General features: G+C 30.2%; 1 protein-coding gene across 1 annotated transcript; it reads left to right on the top strand.

The window, feature by feature from the left end:
• Positions 1-10273: 10273 nt before the first annotated feature.
• Positions 10274-11018, top strand: LOC137826347 (dirigent protein 23-like). The gene has a single exon (XM_068632285.1). It carries the CDS (start codon positions 10449-10451, stop codon positions 10977-10979), a length of 531 nt encoding a protein of 176 aa, XP_068488386.1. The 5' UTR covers positions 10274-10448; the 3' UTR covers positions 10980-11018.
• Positions 11019-23244: the final 12226 nt, after the last annotated feature.

Raw genomic sequence — 23244 nt, 5'->3', positions numbered from 1 at the left:
GGATTCTTCAAAACATTGAACACCACTTGGTTCAACAATCTCCCCCTATTTGATGAAGACAAATCCCTGATGCTTGTATTGTACTGATTAAATCTGAAGTAGTTCCTGCAGAGAAAGCATTCATACTATCCAAAGCTTCTTACAGCAGCAAGTTGGATTTCACTCATTAAGCATAATAAACAATTCTCCATGTGCTGGTCATGTGAATTTTGTTCAAAGGCTGACGTAGGTCAGTTATTCCTCTTAACAGATTCTTTTTCTTGAAGAAATCAACCCACTAAAAGGTAAACTATGTAACTGTTTTTACTGCCTATATAACCATATTTGTTCAGTTGATTTTCTTCACAGAACCAACCCATTGATTACTCCTCTGCCTTCATATCAAATATATTGTCTTCTTCCTTTTGCTTATGAAATTTCTTCCTTTCTCCATGGATTCAACATCTCCATCCTCCAAAAGAATGAAGACTCGTGGTTTGAAAAGGGGTGGGCAACTAGAAAGTTGGTTTTCGGGAGAAGATGACAAGATTGAGAAATACCTACATGAAACAAGTAGGAAAGCCATCAACAATCCAAAACTCATCTCATTCAACTGGCTGAAAGAGCATAAGCTTACTGAAGTAAGGAGTCTCTTAAAAGAGCAGTTGCTGAAAGATTCTTGGAGATGTCAGGGAACATCTATCCTAACCTGGTAAGAGTCTTCTACACCAATCTCAAAATTGTTGACAATACCATCATTTCACATGTGAAAGGGGTTGATATGTTAATAACTTCTGAAGTCTGGACTACCATAACTGGTTTGAAGCATGTTGGTTTGAGGATAAATAAAGGGAATATTGGAGTGGTTGAAGATTTCAACAAAATGCAGTTCTATAGAAGCTATTTGAAGAATCCACAATCCAAAGTCAGAAACTTCTCTGTGGGAGGCTTGAGGCAAAATGAGAGGCTTATGGCCTTCATTGACTCCAAGAGGAAGTAATCACTATGTGTTGATTGACGAAGATCTTATGTTCATTTATTGCATCATGAACAAGGTCAAGATAAACTATATCCACATCATCAAAGAACATATGTTGAAATCCATGAGGTTAAGTGATTACCACTATCCATATGTCATCCTTATTTCTATATTTCTGCATAACTTTGAAGTTCATCTTGAGGAGGAGCAATTTGAAGTGGTCAAAACATCACTTGAAGTAAACAATGGCTCCACTAGAGGATCCAACTTGATCACCATCCTAGCTGACCAACTTTCCACCAATTTTGGTGAAACCCATCTTGCTAAGAGAGCCATTGTTTACTTCAAGTGATGTTTTGACCACTTCAGATTGCTCCTCCTTAAGATCAACTTCAAAATGTTGATGCTGGATTCCAAGTTGGAGATGATGATGTTAGGCCAAATGTTGGAATCATGGGAGAATGCATCACCTTTAAGTCTCCATTTGAAAGATTGATGATGAGAAGGATGGACAACTTTGCTGATGAACAAATGATTCATCATGAGTTCTGTGTGGCACGTTTTTAGAACCTTGATGAGCAAATTGAAGTTGTTCAAAATCAGTTTTTTGAGCTACAATATGCCAAAGTTGATTGAAGTCTTTTAGTGCTTTATTTTCATATTCCGTGTCAATTCTCTAAACAATTTTGTTGTTGTTGTTTTTATCTGTTGAATAATTTCTTTTAATCCCTTATTTTACTTTATTTGTGAAGATAAATAGGGGGAGATTATCTGGTTTGAATGTGGTTTGTATGCTGATACATATGGTTTAAATCTGTTTAGTATGCTACTGCAGAAAACTCTGATTGTGCACCTCATTCACTGTTTTGTCACATTGATTTTGGTAGTTTTCTTTATGAAAATCATATGGTGAAAACTGGCTCAGTGGTGCAAGAGGAATTTTTTATGATTGCTCTCTGATACATGCCTTTTGTCTGTTTTATAGGTATTCTCAAATTCAAACAGATCAACACAAGCAAACCAGGGATTCATCTTCATCAAATAGGGGGAGATTGTTGAAGATAGGCTTTGATGTTTCCAAATCTATAAGGATTGATTGAAGGCATGGGTGCTGCTTGTGTGTGTGTGTTCTGGGTAGTTTGAATTTGTAAATCCACTCTTTGTTTTAATCAAGATCTTTTGAAAAAAATAGTGTTTTCTAAAGAAGTGGAAAAACAACCATTTGTTTTATCGTTTCAATCAATTGTTTTACAGTTTGTGGTTTTTAAAAAGGATTTAAAAAGCTTGACTTTGTTTGACTTTGCTGTCACACCAATTCAACCGGTTGTTTTGAGAAATCAACCGATTGATTTTTAAAAATCCTTAACAGAATTTGTTAAGTTTGTTAAAATTGTCTTAAATGATTCAAAACTGATTTGGCTCTTGCATTAAATGTTTTTAACAGCTTTTTGGAGTATAAATAATTTGTTATACGCTTCTAGTTGTTATGAAAATCAGATTATACCTTTCAAATCAGTTTTCTCTAAGATTGCTTCAAGCTTTGGATTCTTTTAAAGAGTGGAATAAGATTGCTTTGTATTTTTCAATTCAATCTTTTGATTGTATCAGGTGTGATTTTTTCTTTTCTCTCTTGATCTTTATAATTTTGTAAAGACTGGTGTGTGCAGATCTAGAAGATGTTGATTTGTGGTGTGTTGTTAGCCAAATGAGGTGTATGTTCTTGAAGGATTCAAGATCACCTATTTGGTGTGTGGTTTGTAATCAAGGTTTTGATTGCTTAGTGATTGCTCAGAGGTTTCTGGAAACTGGATGTATCTCTTGGTTAAGAGTGAACCAGTATAAATTGGTTGTGTGATCTTTCTATCCCCTATCTCCTTTAAATCTGTTTTAGCTTGTTTTTATTCACTGCTGATAAAAACAATCGGTTGATTCACATAAACAATTGATTTATTTTTTGGAATCAACTTAAAACAGTTTTATTTGTTGGCTGATCTGGTTTCTTGTTCATTGATTCTTCTTTGAACTTCACTCTACCTTCAATATTTGCGGAAAAAAAAAACATTTATAAACAATTCACCCCCCCCCCCTCCCCCCCTCTTGTTTAAGACCTACAATTCCAATAGATATGCAGATGGAACTAGAGTGCACTGCAGTTTATAAATATCATGGACTGGCACACAGAAAACCAACAAGCATGGGTTTTGATGTTGTAGAAAATGGTGGTTTTTGTTTTATGGGTCTTGGGATTGTGTAGGCTCTTAAAGGGAATTCATAGAAGTAGATTTGTTGGTCCCTTATTTGTCTGCTTTTATTTATATTTACTGTTTTTGTAAGCATGGAATGGACCTACTACTGGATAAGTGCTATTTGATTTTGATGAGTCGTGTAATACCAAATGGAATATCCTTTGGGTAGGCTGACTTGGAGTCTTAATGTATAAGGGTTGAGACACTCTTAAAGTGTCTCTTTTAATTATATTTATTCATTGTTGATAAAAAAATCTAATTGTGTTCTGCCAAAATATATTCTTATGAGATTAGATAATTACTGAATTTAAAGGGCTATATTGTGGATGCTATATTTGATGCTAAAGTCAAATATGTTGCAAACTTTTTGTATTGAACAAACCTGGAGGATACTTTTAGCTCTTGAGTTGGGTCTATATGCACAACAAATTCTTCTTTTACTACAATTGTGAAAACATGGTTATAAAACAAGGTTCAATTAAATTATAAAAACAGGTTTAATAGAATATTAAAAATTAAAAAACTTAATACTCGAATTACAATAGTTATAATTAACGTAAAATAATTCACAATAAAATAATTCAATATTTAATATAATAATGATGATTACAAATGTCTATAACGTATAAAGTGACGTTTAAAATTGTCATTATTTATATTTAAATTGTTTTACCTAATTAGAAACACAAGCCCATTGACTAATAACATTGTCCAACCTAAAACAACATTGACTAACACAAAGCTCAAAATTATACTTAACTATGCAGAAAGTTCATAGTAGGTCACCACCTATTCCTACTTAGGTCACCATTTACTTTGAATTACTCACTAAGATTACCATGGTATCTTACGCTAAGGTCACTTTAAACACACCTCATGCATTACCCCATACAAAATCAACACAAAGCTAAATTTTTTTAAAATTACTTAACTATAAACAAACTTAGTAGTAGGTCACCACTTATTCCTACATAGGTCACTCCTTAATGTGATTGTGACTAACTAACTACATTAACAATGAAATTATAGAACCTAACCTTCATGTCCTACACTTGGGTGACATTACCATCTCATGCACTGCACCACCCACACAAGAACAACATAGCTCAAAATTACTAAAACTACTTAACTAAGCAAAAAGTTGGTAACAAGTCACCATTTATTTCCACATAAGCCACCACTTACTCTAGCTTAATACTTTGAAACTAATTGTAACTTGGTTTCGTCTTCTGAGATTACCATCTGACACCTTATTCATCACCCTACATAAGATCAACAAAGACCTTAAAATTTCTATAATTACTTAACTATACAAAAACTTGTTATTAGGTCATCACATATTCCTACACAGGTCACCACCTAATGTGACTATCACTAAATACATCAACAATTAGATTAGAGAACTTGACATTAACAGTGCAGAAAATTTGTAGCAGGTCACCACCTATTACCACACAGGTCACCACTTACTATAACTAACTACATTGACACTGAAATTAGATAATTGTACCTTAGTATCCTGAGATCACTTTACACACACCTCATGCATCACCCCACACAAGAAGAACACAAAGGTAAATAATTTTAAAATTACTTAATTGTGTACAAACTTGATAGTAGGTCACCACTTAGGTTGTCAATTCCAATATTTTTTTCTTGCAGGATTTCTTATTTTGTTAGTATATTAGAATTTGATTGAGTTTAGAATGTGAAATGGTAAATGTGGCAGATGTTGTAGAATTATATTGGTTTTGATTTGAATAAGTAAATGAATGTATTTGAATAGTTTGATGAAACACTTAAAGGGTAACATTTGATGAGTATTGGTTGTTTGATTTTAGTTTAGAGATATTGGATATATGGCATTATAGATTTATAGAGTAGTTATATTAGAGTAATTATCCAACTCTAATTCACTTTAAATTAGTTAGTCACAGTCATATTAAGTGGTGACCTATGTAGGAATAAGTGGTAATCTGCTACCAAGTTTCTACACAGTAATTTTAAAAATTGAGCTTTGTTTTGTTCTTGGGTGGTGCATGACATGTTTTTAAATTGATCTTAGTGAAGAAAACCAAGGTCAAGTTCTCTAATCTAAGCGTCAATGTAGTCACATTAAAGGGTGCCTTTGTAAGAATAAGTGGTGATCTGCTACCCCCTTTCTGCACAATTATGTAATTTTAGTAATTTTGAGTTGTTTTGTTCTTGTGTGGGGTGGTGCATGAGGTTTCTACAAAGTGACTTAGTGGAGGACACCAAGGTACAATTATCTAATTTCAGTAGCAATGTAGTAAGTCAGACTAAGTGGTGACCTATGTAGGAATAAGTGGTGACCAACTACCGACTAACTTTTTGCACAATTAAGTAATTTTAGAAATTTTGAGTTGTGTTGTTCTTGTCTGGGATGGTGCAATGCATGAGGTTTCGTAAAGTCATCTCAGTGGGGGACACGAAGGTCATGTTCTATAATCTTATGGTTAATGTAGTTAGTTAGTCACATTCACATTAAGTGGTAACCTTTGTGAGAATAAGTGGTGATATGCTATCATGTTTCTGCATCGTTAATTAATTTTAGAAATTTTAAGTAGTGTTGTTCCTGTGTGGGGTGGTGTATGAGATGTGTGTAAAGTGACCTCCGTGGAGGAAACCAAGGTACAATTATCTAATCTCAGTTTTAATGTAGTTAGTCAGAATTATTGGTGACCTGTGTAGGAATAACTGGTGACCGATTACTTCTAACTTTTAAGTTTTCATGTTCTTGGGTGGGGGGTGCAATGCATGGGGTGTGTGTAAAGTCACCCTAGTGAAGGACATGATGGTCAAGTTCTCTAATGTCACTTTTAATGTAGTTAGCCACAGTAACATGAAGTGGTGACCTGATACGTTTCTGGACCGTGAAGTCATTTTAGAAATTTAGCTTTGTTTTGTTTTTGCATGATACATGACATGTTTGTAAAGTGACCTCAATGGAGAAAACCAAGGTCAAATTCTCTAATCTCGGTGTCAATGTAATTAGTCACAGTAAGTGGTGACCTTTGTAGGAACAAGTGATGATCTGCTACCAACTTTTTGCATAGTGATGTAATTTTATAAATTTTGAGCTTTTTATTATTCATGTGTGGGGCAGTGCATGAGGTGTGTGCAAAGTGACTTTAGTGGAGGAAAACAAGGTAAAACTATCTAATCTTAATGTCAATAAGTCAGACTAAGTGGTGACTTGTGTAAGAATAAATGGTGACATGCTACCAATTTCCTATACAAATAAGTAATTTTAAAATTTAAAAAGTGTGTTGTTTCTGTATGGGGTGTGTAGTGCATGAGGTGTGTAAAGTCACCCCAGTGCAGAACACGAAGGTCATATTCTATAATATTATGATTAATGTAGTTAGTTAGTCAAGTCACATTAAGTGGTGACTTTTGTGTGAAGGTGGTGAACTACTACCACGTTTCTGCATAGTTAATTAATTGTAGAAATTTTAAGTTGTGCTCTTCTTGTGTGGGGTGTTGCATGAGATGTGTGTAAAGTGATCTTAATGGAGAACACCAATGTACATTTATTTAATCTCAGTGTCAATGTAGTTAGTCAGAGTAATTGATGACACGTGTAGGAATAAGTGATGACCTACTACTAACTTTCTACACAGTAATGTAATTTGAAAATTTTGAGTTGTCTTGTACTTGGGTGGGGTAGTGCAGTGCATGAAATGTGTGTAAAGTCATCCCAATAAAAAACATGATGGTCAAGTTCTTTAATGTCATTTTTAATGTAGTTAGTCATAGTATTAGTGATGACAAAAGTCGAGTCCAATTAGTCTGTATTCTCTTATTTAATCACTTAAATATAAACAAAGATCACAATTTTATGCAAAGAAAATATTTTATACAACATAAATATGAATAAAATAAATTTAATTGAATTCATAAATCACATATTTCATATATTTCAATGGTGTTCAAACTACATAATCAAAAACATTATCTAAAGCCATCAAATTTAAAACTACAAATCGCATAATCTCATATCTAAAATTTAACTTCATTCTTCTACAATATTATCATTGTTGTCGGATGTTTTCTTACTCCTACACAACAAAGCATTGATGTAGTTAAAAGACGCAAAAATGAAACAATATTATTAACCACAAAAAGGAGTAAGTGAACTTTGAACACCACGGACTTGTTAAAAGAGAATTAGATTTCCTTATTTAATACTGGAAACCAAATTAGGGTTTTGAACGATAAATCAAAAAATTAAAAGTAAAATGGCCTTCTATATAGCTCATAGTAGATTTGTAAAATGGTGCAATTTGTCCCTTTATCTCAATTCCTTTTTTTTACTCTCTTTGCCATTTGTATGTCGCTTTGGAACTGCGTTTTAACTCGCTTTTTCATCTCACAATTATTTGGATGTAGACACTTTTGTCCTTATCCACTATTAGTAAGAAAAATGCTTCAGCACTCTTATCTTTTTTTAATTACGTGCTTCCTTCTTCATTTCTTCATAATTTCATGTATTTATTTACTTTATGAATCCTTTCCTGATGTTTGAAGCATAGAACTAAAATTGAATATTGATACTCTATTATGTAAGTTGCATATTCCATCATCATTTCTTTGGTCAAATACCAAAGCCTTTCATCACTAGTTGTTCTGATCTAGACTTCTGCAGCTTTGTCAAGAAAAGTAAATAACAACTAATTTACTACTAAAATATTGATTAATAAATTTATTTTCTTTCATTTGTTTAATTATCAGTAGTTGTTGTTGCCTCAGCCAATGTGGAGAACACATTTGTTCTGTGGAAAGTAAAAGCTTATGGCAATAAGCCAAAGTGAAGTACATTGATCTTCACACAGGATTGTATATAATTAGTAATATACATGTGAATAAATTATGATGGTAGTTCAATTTGCTGCTGTAAGCCTGTTCACAACTTCCATTGAGTGTAGACTCATATCCATACTGACCAGTACTGTAAAGTATCTGTACCCATAAATAAGCAAATAGAAATACAGAAAATAATAGGAACAAGGTAATTTATATAATAGGAGGACAAAAAATTTTAACAGATAAAAAATGCTCTGATATTTCCGGAGACTTTATCAACACAGTGAGAACATCAACTGCAAAGGGGATTGTTTTCCACCAGTTCCTGGTTTTTAAAAAAAAACGAGAATAAAAGATCAAGACCTGACTTGGTCATCGATTCACCAAAAAGATTACAAAAACACATATGGGCAATTTCCTTGGTGTCAGTCCACAGTGATATACACGCTTTCGGTCATTTGGGACAACATTAAGAGTTTGGCTTTATTCAGACAAGGTATTTTCAAGTGGTTTATCTATTTATCCTTAGCAGAAATGCAAAGAAACTCAGTATCTTTGCTCCTACAATGTTTTCCTATTCTATCAAATAGTAATAATAATAACCTCTTGTTGTGCCAGTGCAAGGCTCCCTTCAGACCTTTTGCAATTAAGTCCCTTACTGCAGCCCTCTGTTGGTATGAACATATATACAGTAGTCTCAAATAAGTTCATGATTCTCATCGGGGTTCAGCCAAACTAGCTTAAAAGGGTTCAGGGTTCAAAGTATAAATAGCTTTAATCATTAAGACTCAAGAATCAAATATGCAAGATACAAATATGCAGTACCCCCTCCATCAAGTATAGGCCTTGGTGGAAATGGTCTGATCCAATAAGTATTTAATCCTTCCAATGAAAGATTTAACAACAACCCAACTACTGCCTCTTCTTTATCTCCAGCACCATGTTTAAGTTTTGTTCCAGGGCATCCGAGCCCCACATTCTAATATTTTATTATATGTCGCTCCAACTCGGCAGGTGTGTAATTTGGCGCACCCACTCACTGGTCGTCAAATTATCGCTACTCTTGGAAGACTAGCCAGTTACCGGTCATTGAGCAGAGTTCTTTGCAATCTTGATAATAAAAGAATACATGATTGTTGAAATATCTAAACACTAAGTCTATTCTTTGTGTTTAACTCTTGTTTGAATTCTAGCCTGTGTTTAACTGTTTGAATGCCTCATATCATACTTTCTTTCTTAATGATATCACATTTATATAAGTGCTTGAAACAGATTAACTCTATTTAAGCAGCTCACATATATTATTATGTATATGTGAGTTGATCAGCCTATAGCCATATTCTTCATAAAGTAACGGATATTGATTGTGTAAGGTGAGTTTTAAGTTTTTATATTGGTGAATCTACCTCGTTTTACTGAGAGATTAGGTTACTTCATAGCAGAGTGTCTTGTTTACATTAGTATTTTTTATTTATTTATGAATTTTGTAGATTAAATTATTACTGTTCTAATTCATTATTCACTAAAATTGTTCTATTTGAATTGTATTTTTGAGATCCGATTCTAGAGAAGATTCCTTTTTAGTACTTAATTAACCCATCTACGAACGTTCCTATAAATATGACGATTGGGGAATCAAGTCTCTCCCGGCTGAAAATCACAAGTCTTCAAATCAGATATTACTGGTTTGGTTTAAAGTCAGTAAATTTTAAACCGAAATAATATCTATAGGCTTTTAGGTGCATTGGATTCCTCATTTTAGAAACTGTTTTTAGTTTTTTTAAATTGTAAAACAAAAAAACTTGTTTGATAGATCATATTATAAACACAAGAACCGAAAGTGCATAATTATAGACTTTTGGACCAAAATCATGATTTTGATATTGAAAAGATAAATACGTTTTCACATATTTGTTACTATTTGATCGAAAACAGAAAAACTGGTGAACTCATTTTGTTAAAACTTGGAATTTAAAACAACTTGAACTATTTCTGTTTTGTGGTTTATTATTAAATAATCTTTGAAAAGTAAATAGATTTTGGATGGAAAAGTAACTTATGTGTAATGAAAAGTTTTTAGAAACTGTTTTGTTTTTTTACAGATAGAAAGCAGTTTCTAAAACCAAAATGTGTAAAAGCAAAAGAAACGTGTCTATTTGTGCACATGCGGTCTTACACATACCTCTCACAATCCTCACTTTTTACGGTTACTAGTAAGGGCAAGCAAATTTCATTTCACGTGATACATTTTTATTTTTGAACATTTCTTACTATTACAATTGACTTTGACTCGCACCTGGCATGAAAAATCATTTAACTAATAACCTTTGCTTTAAACGTAATCTTGATCTTAGGGCTATAAATCCACTCAAACTTCACCATCCAAATTCATCTCAAACATTAGTAGTAACAAAAAAATGACATCATCCAAATTCTTCTCCTTTTCATTATTCTCTTTACTCTTGCTATCCACAACAGTGCTTTACGTAGCCGAAGCTGAAGAGCCTCTTCCAAAAACCATAGTTTTGTATCTCCAAGACACAGTAAAAGGACCCAACGCAACTGTTTCTCCGATTATTGGCCTCACCGGAAAGGATTGGTCCTTCGACCAATTTGGAACCATATTTGCAGTGGACGACCCTATTGTGCTGACCCCAAACCCATTCTCCTCTGCAGTGGGCAGGGCCCAAGGGATGCTTGTCGTGTCGGCCCGCGATGGTGCTAATGTATTTGTGGCACTTTCACTTGTGTTTACTAACTTTCAGTACAGTGGTAGTAGCATACAGATCCAAGGCGTGAGTCGTCAACATGAGAAATTTAGAGAGGTCTCTGTGGTGTCTGGAACTGGCAAATTTCGATTCGTAAAGGGCTATGCTGTATTTGAGACTGCATACTATGATGCCAACACTGCACACTCCATCATTTCTTTGACTGTAAATTTCCAATAATCTTCACAATATTTTAATATCCAATAATAAACTCATGTTCATTAATAGTTGCTTGTTAATGGTGTATCAAAAACAAACCCACAACGCTTAAATCATACAATCTCTTCTTGTTTAAATTTATGATTTTGGTATGTAAATAGCATTTAAAACAGCTTCAATATTAAATAATGTAGATAGAAAATTTTCGTATTTTTATGTCCACTGGTGCTTGGAATTTAATATATAGTTTTTATAATTGTTTTCTGTATACATAGTTATTATACTATATAGTTTAAAATTTCAAGTTAAATTTAACCCTATTTTCACATCTCTAATTAATTGTAAGAGTTAATAAAATTAGTGTTTAGGTGAAATTGTGGTGACTAGAGGGAAATGGTTGGAGTATAATGTAATAAATAGTACCCATAGATAATTATGATTAACAATTAAACTAACAATATTGAAGTATAACAGGCAATTATAGCAGTAAATAAGTGACCATAAATGTTGTCAAAGCAATGTAGTAATAAGTGGTGGTAATATAACAATATTAGGGTTAGAAAAGTGAAGAGAATAATTGTACAGTGATTAGAAATTAATTTGTAACTTGAATTAAAAAAATATCAAGTTTAATATATATTAGAAGTCTGTAAAATAGATTTTAGAATTTCCATTTTAAATTTCAAAAAGACATCCAAATTGTTATATCAGTAGTTTTTTTTGTTGTTGACATTTTTCCTTTGTAGCTAAATAATTAGTTCACAGAATCATTAGAAAAGGACAGAAAAGCTTAATAATTGGAAAATATCCAGTGAAAAAATATTTTTTAAATCTATTAAAATTCACTTCACCCTCACGTATTCATTTTAGGATCAGATTAATTTGATATTCATAAGTTATGAACAAATTATATAAAAATTACACCATTTTTAACTTAAAATATTAAAATAATAAATTTGTAAGTTTCTTTTTTATAATTTATTCATGTTGTTCATTCGTACTTAAATTATTTGAAATATTAAACGTGAATCCTCACTTAGCCAACTAGTTCAAGCTAAGATGATATTGGATGCCCAAACAAGAGAAAGAGTCGATTTTGACGTTGTTTTTGTGCCTCATCATCACACTCACTCAAATTACGTTAAACACTGTTTTGAAACCTCCCATTCAAACTGCCACTTAATGTAACCCCTCTTGTTTTTTCTGTACTTTTTTCCTTAGGAAATGCAAATCTTATTCACTTTCTGTTTCTATTCATTCATTGGAGTCATTTACTCACGTGATAGGTGATGCACAAGCTTACAAAAAGATAAACTTTAACAGTTAAGAAACATTATAAAAAACAAATTTTTCCAACAAAACCAGCTACAATGAAGAACCTCAGGCTCATCCAAACATACCCTCACTACTATAAATTTATCAATGTTTCATCACATCTACATCTCAAAAGTTCTGTAGTATCTACTACAGATATAAAATGGCAGCACCACTTTCAACACCCTCGTCCATTTCAATGCTCATTATATTCATCACAATGGTTTATGAGATACATTGTGAGCTATATTTACACCAATTTTCACAAGTTTTATGAGCACTCTCCGCATCAATGTGATCCCTACTTTCAGTAAAATGATTCTTACTTTCAACCGTCTCTCATTACTAGATATATAATAATTAATAACATTAAAAAAATGTTACTAAATTAAAGTAAATTAAAGAAAATGTTACTAATATCATTTAGTAACATTTGATTCCATATAAGAAATATTCAATATATCTAAAAAAATTTAGTAATATTTTTACATTTTAATAAATAAATTTATAAAAATATCATTAAATACTTTTAGAAACATTTATTTAATAAAATAAAAAAAATATTTTAAAAATATTACTAAATCTTTTTAGTAATGTTTTTTTAATAAAAAGTAACATTATAAAAATGTTACTACATTAAAAAAGAGTTACTAATTATTTTTAGTAATCTTTTTTTAATAAAGAGGTGACATTTTAAAAATATTAATAATTTTTTTAGTAATGTTTTTTAATAAAAAATTAAAATTATAAAAATGTTACTAAATATTTTTAATAACTTTTTTAATAAAGTAATATTTTAAAAATGTTACTAAATTTTTTTAGTAATATTTTAAAAAGAGAGTAACATTATAAAATGTCTCTAAAAATCTAAATAATTTTTTTTAATAAATAAGTGACATTTAAAAATTGTTACTAAATCTTTTTAATAATATTTTTTAATAAAAGAGTAATATTATAAAAATGTTACTAAAAATATTTAGTAAATTGTTTGATTAGAAAATTATACAAATTATTTATTTAATAATTTGTGTTTGAATACTTTTATTCTATAAGCAAGCTAGTAATAAAAATTTGTCAACACAAACATTAATAGTATTTCAATAGATTTTCAATGTTTGAAAGTGAATTTATACATGCTTTGTCAATAAATTGTCACTTTTGTTTATCATGTAGCATACATAAGATTCTTAGCATGTACTACAACTAGAGTCTCACAATTAGTACATATATCATGGGAATGACATTGGCAGTCATTCACTATAACAACGGTTTCAATCATCCTTCCCTTGCTAATGAAATCCTTCCATGCTTCTTCGTGCTTTAGCCTTGACTTCAGTTTCCCCCACCCTAGTGATGAATTCTCAATATAGAGCCACATAAACCCAAACAAGCCATAGGCAGAAAGCTCTTCCCAACATGTTTCCAACAGTAGTAGTCTTCTCTTTTAATCCAATATGAATGTACATAAAAAAACTAATAAAGATACATTTCTTTATGACAGGGAAAACTGATAGTATATCAAAAACAGGTTCACCTCTATCACCCGCAAGCCCGTACATGGAAAAAATTGTCACAATGGAATTAAAGAATCATCTTCTTCAATTGAAATAAAACCCAAAGTGTAGAACCCGGACAGACTCTCCATTTATAAATAACAAGCATTATACAATTCAACACATGCCAAAAATTCCAATTTTATCATCATCATCGATTACAAAAACTATCATTCAATTGAAATAATTCAAGTTTCAAATAATTCAACTCTTGCACAGAGCAAGGTCTTCAATCAGAATCACCAATAGTCAGAGAAATAAATTATTCTATTAATTTACTAATATAAACAAAAGAAGAAAGCAATTGAAAGAATAAAGCAAATTGAAAGAGGAAACTATGAAAACAAAGAGATGGTACCATAATCAGCTTAAAGAATATAAAAAAGTATCACTGAACAATGCTCAAGATATGATAACATCAACCAAAATCCAATTAATGTAATAAATATAAAAGTTGAGTACAAGTTTTAAGCTTTGATGTGAGTTGATTTTTAGGATTGCACATTTTATGGATTACTCTTTTGATTAAGCTTGTTTAGATTAACAAATATGGTGAAACCTAAAGAAGATTTCCATTGGACACGAACTTAACCAAGTGGTTAAGTAAGTGTGAAGGTGCACTTCTAGAGGGCAAAGAGAAAACACAAGTATGGTGATTATGATGATGAAGGTGCGAAAATAAAAGATATGAAAAGAAGCATAAGAGGATGAAGAAAGCCAAATATAAAATAATAAAAGAGTGGAAGAATGGCGTAAGGAAAAGGAAAGGAAAAACTCAAAGGTGAAGAGATTAAGAGATGCTTATGGAAATATGAGTCACGCCACTTGTAGGGGGAGGAGACTCCAAGATAAGTGGTGAAAAGTTGCCACTTGAAGTGCACAAACACCCAAGATAAGACCCAAAATTCTAGAGTACTTTTTCTATTCAATATTTAATGTCTTCATACATGGGGGAAGGCACCATTTATATAGGAAGAAGTGAATTGGAGAGCAAGATGAGAAAGGGGTAGAAAAGGGAGAAGAGAAGGGCGACCTAGGGCTTGGCTCTAGGTCAATGCCACCCCTAGGTTAAAAAGCATAATCCTAGGTGCATGTGTCATGAAAAAGTAGGTTTGGAGCAAGTCCCATTTGCTAAGTACACTCATATTTATGCTATGTAAACCTACTCTTGGGTTTATAGTAGTCATTTTTGCCTTTTTGATGAACTACTATTTCAAGATTCGTTGTATTTAGATTTTCTCTATTGTTATTGTTAGGTATGTTTTAAGTTCTTTCTGTGTGTCAAGAGTGTGGTGAGTTTGATGTTTTTTTATTTACTGTAGTCTTTTTCTATTCATGGTTTCACCTATAAAATGTGCATAATTTTTTGCTATAACTCTATGTGATGATCGATAGATTGCACCACTACATAAGAGGTCTCCCTTTACTAATGAAGACCATGAAATAGATTAAATTGTCACATTGATCTCCAAAATAGAGAAAATGAAATATGAACAAATATATACAAGTGTATGGAAACTTCCTCCAAATTACAAGGTAATACATATAATTATTACGTACAATATCGTACAATAATTACATATAATAATTACATATAATTTGATAATTATTATTTTCTTAATAAATAATTATATTATAAAATGTAAGTCAGTTGGAATAAAATTAAAATTAGCGACTTTGAAATATAAAATGTGCAGGTTGAATGCTTCAAATCTTGAGTTTATAGTGGTCATTTTTGTCTTTTTGAAGGAATATTGTTAGATATGTTTTAAGTTCTTTCTGTGTGTCAAGAGTTTCATGATTTGGATGTTTCTTTATTTACTGTAGTCTTTTTGTATTCATGGTTTCACATATAAAATGTGCAGGATTTTTGTTGTTTCTCTATTTGATGATGGATAGATTGTACCACTCTCCAAAATAGAGAAACTGAAATCTGAACAGGCAAAAAGAAATGACATTAAAACTTTGAAATTCTCTTGTCTTATTATCTTGTGTTTATTTACATCACTTTATGTATATGAAATATGTACGTGTATGGAGACTTCCTCCAAATTACAAGCTAATGCATATAACTACGTATAATATCTGAATAAATTAAAATTAACGACTTTAAAGTATAAAATGTGCTGATTTTTTGTTATTCTTCTATCGGATGATTGATAGATGATAGATTACACCACTACATAAGAGTTCTCCCTTTGCTAGGGAAGACCATGAAATAGATTAAGAAACAAAGCCGAATTTTTGAAGATGGCAAAAAGGACAATAAAGAATAAGATATTGTCACATTGAACTCCAAAATTAAGAAACTGAGACATGAACAGGCAAAAAAAAAAGAGGCTAAGACTTTGTAAATTGAAGTAGATATTTTGTATTCTCTTATCTTATTATCATGTTTGTATAATTATAGGCATTAGCTTGTAATTTGGAGAAAGTCTTTATACAGTTGTATATATTTTCTATACATGAAGTGATGTAAATACACATCAGCATCGGGGAATAAGAAATATTACTTCGATTTTCAATGTGTAACCAAAAAAAGCATTAATCACTGCACTTGGTCATATTATGATTTTTATTATACTTATTATTATTAATATAATTTATACTTATTATTATTAATAATTATTATATTAATAATAATAATAAAAATAAAAATTACATTAATAAAAATTATTATTATATTAATAATAATAATAATAATAATATTAATAATTATTATTATTATATTAATAATAATAACAGTTATTATATTAATAATAATAATAATAAAAATTATATTAATAATATAAATTATATTAATAATAATAATATAAATTATATTATTATTAATAATAATATAAATTATATTAATGATAATAATAATAAAAATTATATTAATATTATTTATATCATTAATATTATTAATATTATTCATATTATTCATATTATTAATATTATTAATATTATTAATATTATTCATATTATTAATATTATTCATATTATTCATATTATTAATATTATTAATGTTATTCATATTATTAAGGATAATAAAAATTCTTTCATCGTTATAGTTTTTTTTCATAGAAAAGTAATTGTGTGTAATGAGAAAGTCTATCGTTTGGATGGAAAAGTAAATGAAAAGTTCTTTTTAAAAACTGTTGTTTTTTTAACAGAAAGAAAGTAGTTTCAAAAACCAAACAAGGGCACAGTTTTGCACTTAGCTCTCACAATCCTTACGTTTTACAGTTACTAGTAAGCGCAATCACATTTCATTTCATGTGATACATCTTCATTAACATTTCTTATTATTACCATTGACTTTGACTCTCATGGCATGTGCATGTGACATGAAAAATCATTTAACTAGTAACATCTGCATAGACTTAATATGTGCTATAAATTCACTCAAACTTCACAATCCAAATTCATCTCAAACATTAGTAGTAACAAAAAATGAGATCATCCAAATTCTTCTCAAACATTCTCTTTACTCTTGCTATCCACAACATTGCTTTAAGTAGCCAAGGCTGAAAAGCCTCTTCCAAAAACTATAGTTTTGTATCTCCAAGACACAGTAAAAGGACCCAATGCAACCGTTTCTCCGATTATTTTTTTATAACTTTATTCTAAAATCATACTTCTAAACATGTTTTTAATTTAATTAATTAATTTTTCTTATATGGATAAATCCTATATTGATAAGAAAAAAAAGAGGAAATCACTTTTATAGAAGAGCATTGATATACAACTTCAAAGTAAAGAAATAATATTTAACAATTCACTATATCAACATTTGATGGAAGGTATAAAAATGTAATTTTCTATTTTAATATATGGAAATTTTATTCAACTGTCACGGTCTCTGTCTTATTTAGACATCTAATTAGGTATATAATTAATTATGTCTTGTCATAATTGATCAATAATCTCCATTCTAGATACCTCACCTTATGACCAATGCCTCTTATATTATGATATTATGATTATACTATTATTTATTAAGAGTATACTTCTAATAACATTTTATAAGAATTTTTAGAAAAGTTTTAAAAAATTAAAAATTAACTTTTCTAAAAGCATTACAAGAAAAAATATTTTTAACGGAGGTTATATTTAGCATTTTTGGTGGTTTTAACACCCGCTAAATGCGTTACCTGCGGTTTGTTTTTCTCTGAAAAATGCAACGTCGTTAATGAATTATTGACAGTTTTGAATGATCCTCTAGAAGATAAATTATTTTCCTGACAGTTTTAAAAACTCTCAGTTACTTCCACGAGTTTTCGAACCCTCATTACGTTTAGAGGTTTTTCAAACCCCCATTGCTTTTAGGAGTTTTTAAACCTCATTACTTCCATATGTTTTCCGATCCCCTATTACTTCCAGAAGTTTTTCAAGCTCCCGTCATTTCTAAAGATTTTTTAAATCCCCGTTAATTTTTATTTTAGTTTTTAAATAGATTGCATTTTTTTAATGAGTTGTTTTTTTAATACACATAAATCCTAAAACAACTAAAAAACGATAAAAAAACAAATATTTTAATTTTTTAAAAAATTCAATTGATTACAATTTTTTGGAGGAAGAACTACCACATATATGTATCATCATTTTAATTGAAATATATAAAATTTATAAAAATATAACAATATTTTAGGTCTAACTAAGTTTTTAGGCAAATTATTTTGAAAGAAAAGCACATTATTAGTCTTATGTTTAACTAACAAACATTAAACAGAAATAATAAGATTACATTTATTACTCTATTAACGTAAAGTATGATAATGGGATGCTTACATTTACCACCAATACTCAAATTATCATTATCATATCAAGAAATGCGACAATCAATATTAAAAAAAAAACATTTGTGTGATCAAGAAAAATTCCAATTGAGGTCTTCAATAATCTATCTTCAATGATATTTTTCTTTTTGGCCACAATTTCATCCTTCTTCTTCACTTCTTCTGACTGACTTTTCTCTTATTTTTTATTCTTCAACAGAAAATTAAACATGACACACATTAGCCATAAAAAAGAATGTAAGATGGGGTAATAAGCCAGTTTGTCTTTGTTGTTGATTTTGGCTTAACCCAAGTCCTACATCGTTGGGTTCATTGTTTGTGAAGGAGGTTTGAGGGTTATATATTAACATCCCCTCCTTCACTGTTAGATATCTCAATTTGTAATATCTTCTCTCATAATAATAAAAGTGAGTTGTTTTTGTTGTGCTCGGAGATTAGGCTAAACAGACCGAACTCTGTTAACAATTTTCGGGTGTGTTTTTTTCCTCTTTATCTCTTTTATTATTCCGCTTTATTTATTCAATATTATTTGTCGGGTAGCTCTATTAGGGTTTTGTTTTAGTGGGAAAATTACCCGTTTTTCCCAACAAGTGGTATCAAGAGTCGAAGGTTCGCCTTGGGTTGTTTGAAATTATTTGTAATATTGAATATTATATTTTGAGTTTGTAATGGCAAATCAAGAAGAAGAAGCGAAGAATGTATTCAGAGTGTCGGGCTCCTCGTCATCATGGTCGAGGTTCCCGGTGTCCACTTTGAAATTGGCGGTGGAAATATTTGATGGCACTGGACATTTTGGCATGTGGCAAGGAGAGGTCTTGGACTCTCTTTTTCAGCAGGGTCTTGATATTGCTATTGAAGGAGAGAAACCAAAAGAGGTAGAGGAGAAAGACTGGAGCATCATCAACCGGTTAGCATGCGGAACTATTCGATCCTGCCTGTCCAGAGAGCAGAAGTATGCTGTAAAAAACGAGACTTCTGCACACAAACTGTGGAAGGCATTGGAGGACAAGTTTCTGAAGAAGAGTGGTCAGAACAAGCTCCTGATGAAGAAAAGGTTGTTCCGATTTGACTACCAACAAGGTACTACTATGAATGCACACATCACTATGTTTAATCAATTAGTAGCAGACCTGTTGAATTTAGATGTGGAGTTTGAGGATGAGGATTTGGCTTTGATGTTGTTATCATCTCTTCCTGATGAATTTGAACATTTGGAGACTACGCTCCTTCACGGGAAGGAGAATGTATCGTTAGATGCTGTTTGTTCTGCTTTATATAGTCATGAATTGAGAAAGCAGGATAAGATGAAAACCAAATCAACGACATCAGAAGAAGCATTGGTGGCAAGAGGTCGTCAGCAAAGCCAAACAAAGGAGAGAAGAGGGATGTCTAAATCTAAAGGTCGAGTCGTTGCCAAAGATGAGTGTGCTTTCTGTCATGAGAAAGGACACTGGAAGAAAGACTGTCCAAAACTGCAGAAGAAAGAGAAGGTTTCGCAAGATGCAAATGTTGCAGAATGCAAAAGTGATGTGGAATCAGATATCTCTTTAATTGTCTCGCTTTCAGCATCATCGTATCCAGATGAGTGGATATTGGATTCAGGTTGTACTTATCATATGTGTCCCATTCGGGATTGGTTCTTTGAATTTCAAGAACTTGATGGCGGGGTTGTTTACATGGGTAATGATAATCCATGTAAGACAGTTGGGATAGGTTCAATCAAGCTGCGGAATCATGATGGATCCACCAGAATTTTGCGGGATGTACGTTACGTGCCAAAGTTGAAGAAGAACCTCATCTCATTGGGGGCTTTAGAATCTAAAGGCCTAGTCGTGACGATGCGAGATGGAATTCTTAAAGCAACTTCAGGAGCATTGGTGATGTTGAAAGGCGTGATGAAGAAAAATTTGTATTACTATCAAGGTAGTACAGTGGTGGGGACAGTAGCGGCAGCAACTTCTAGCTCTAAGAAGGATGCTGAGGCAAGGAAGTTGTGGCATATGAGGTTGGGACATGCTGGAGAGAAATCCTTGCAAATTCTTACCAAGCAGGGATTGTTGAAAGGTACGAAGGCTTGCAAACTTGAATTTTGTGAGCATTGTGTTCTGGGAAAACAACAAAGAGTGAAGTTTGGCACTGCAATTCACAATACCAAGGGTATTTTAGATTATGTGCATTCAGATGTATGGGGACCTGCCAAGACTCCGTCAATCGGAGGTAGGCATTATTTTGTCACTTTTGTGGATGATTTTTCCAGGAGAGTTTGGGTGTTTACTATGAAGAACAAAAATAATGTGCTTGAAATTTTCCTTAAGTGGAAAGCTGAAGTTGAAAACCAGACAGGAAGGAAGATTAAGGTTCTCCGAACAGACAATGGTCGGAGCGTATGAACAAGACACTTGTGGAGAAAGTTCGTTGTATGTTGTCTAATGCTGAGTTAGACAGAGAGTTTTGGGCTGAGGCTGTGACATACGCTCAACTTCTCGTCAATCGTTTGTCATCATCATTTAACCATGTGATTGAATCAAAGTTGGATCCACGGGCAAAGAAGCCATGTTAAAGAAGGTAAATCCAGCCAGGTTCCTTCAGCAATCCTTCAGCAACCAAATAAAATTTAACCACTACACCAAGCAAATTTTTTAGTTTTATTATGATTTTTATTATACTTATTATTATTATTAATACTAACAATATTAATAATATTAATAATACTAACAATATTAATAATACTAACAATACTAACAATATTAATAATACTAACAATATTAATAATATTAATAATACTAACAATATTAATAATATTAATAATACTAACAATATTAATAATATTAATAATACTAATAATACTAACAATATTAATAATACTAACAATACTAACAATATTAATAATACTAACAATACTAATAATACTAACAATAATAATGATACTAACAATATTAATGATACTAACAATATTAATGATACTAACAATATTAACATATGAATCACATTTAATTTATCTATAATCTACTTGAATCTAAACATAATTTATTATATTATCTATTAGTATGAATCAAATTTAATATATGTCATACTCATAGTCATCATATTAACTATTACATTAAAATCAACTATCATATTAATTATTATTTTACGATCATATTGACTTAATTAAGTTCATTATAGGTAGTTGGTTTTACTTGTGTGTTATAGTAAAGAATATTGTCAACAAACAATATTATCTTTTAACATAAAATGATGACTTTTACATTAACTATTAATTAAATCTCTAATACAGATTACTAGTTACCATATCATTATAGTTTAAACTATATTAATTATTCCATAAATCTATGTAAAAGGTTGTTACTAAATAACCCTTTCTACTAATATATAATATAAATCATAATGACAAAGTGATTAAATAATTTATAATTTAAAATATTTTAAAAATTATACATTATATCAATTTTAATCTATGTAAGTAAATATTTGAAAATAAGATTTTTTTTATCAACAAAGAATAAAAAAAATTAAACAAAACATTTTAAGGATATTTCAATCCTTATACAAGAATCTCAAATCAGAAAAGAAGTGTAAGATACAAGCACCTATATAGCCATCTAACAAAAACTTCACAACTACCTATAATAACCTATATTTGAAAATAAGATATCAAATAATTTTATATTAATATATATATATATATATATATAATATGAAAGTAAATTTAAATTTAACCATGAGTTTTAAAAAATTAATGATTAAATAAAGAAATATATTAACCAATATATATGTATTTATAGTATTAAAGTTATATTAATATTATATAATTTCTTCCTTTTTCTCTCTATCTATCTATATCCGGATAAAAGTAATATTACTCAAGTCAAATAAAACTACTATACACACACAATAAATATCTAAATGTATATTTATATCAAAATTAATATTAATAATATGAATATAATATTGATAATATGAATATAATATTAATAATATGAATATTAATACTAATAATATTAATAATAATATTAATAAATATTAATAATAATTTGAATATTAATACTAATAATATTAATAATATTAATAATAATATTAATAATAATAATAATAATAATAATATTAATAATAATTTTAATAATAATATTAATAATAATATTAATAAATATTAATAATATGAATATAATGTTAATAATAATATTAATTATAACATTAATAAATATTAATAATATGAATAATATTAATAAATATTAATAATATTAATAATATAAATATAATTTATTTTATTATTATTATTATTATTAATTATATTAATATGTATAAATTATATTAATATGTATTAACATTATTAACATATTAAAAAATAAATTAGGCAAGGTGGTTAAATTTGAAGCACTGCAAAGTTTGTTTGTTTTTGTTATGTTTTGAGAATATTTGTTCTAGGTGGGACTTGAAATTAAGTCAAGGTGGAGATTTGTTGATTTTGGCTTAACCCAAGTCCCACAGGGTTCATTGTTTGTGAAGGAGGTTTGAGGGTTATATATTAACATTCCCTCCTTCACTGTTAGATATCCCAATTTGTAATATCTTCTCTCGTAATAATAAAAGTGAGTTGTTTTTGCTGTGCTCGGAGATTAGGCTAAACAGGCCGAATTC

This window comes from Phaseolus vulgaris, chromosome 11 (genome assembly GCF_000499845.2).
Source record: "Phaseolus vulgaris cultivar G19833 chromosome 11, P. vulgaris v2.0, whole genome shotgun sequence".
Classification (NCBI taxonomy): Eukaryota; Viridiplantae; Streptophyta; class Magnoliopsida; order Fabales; family Fabaceae; genus Phaseolus; species Phaseolus vulgaris.
Note: the sequence above shows the minus strand (reverse complement) of the source record. Positions and strands in the feature narration are given on the sequence as shown.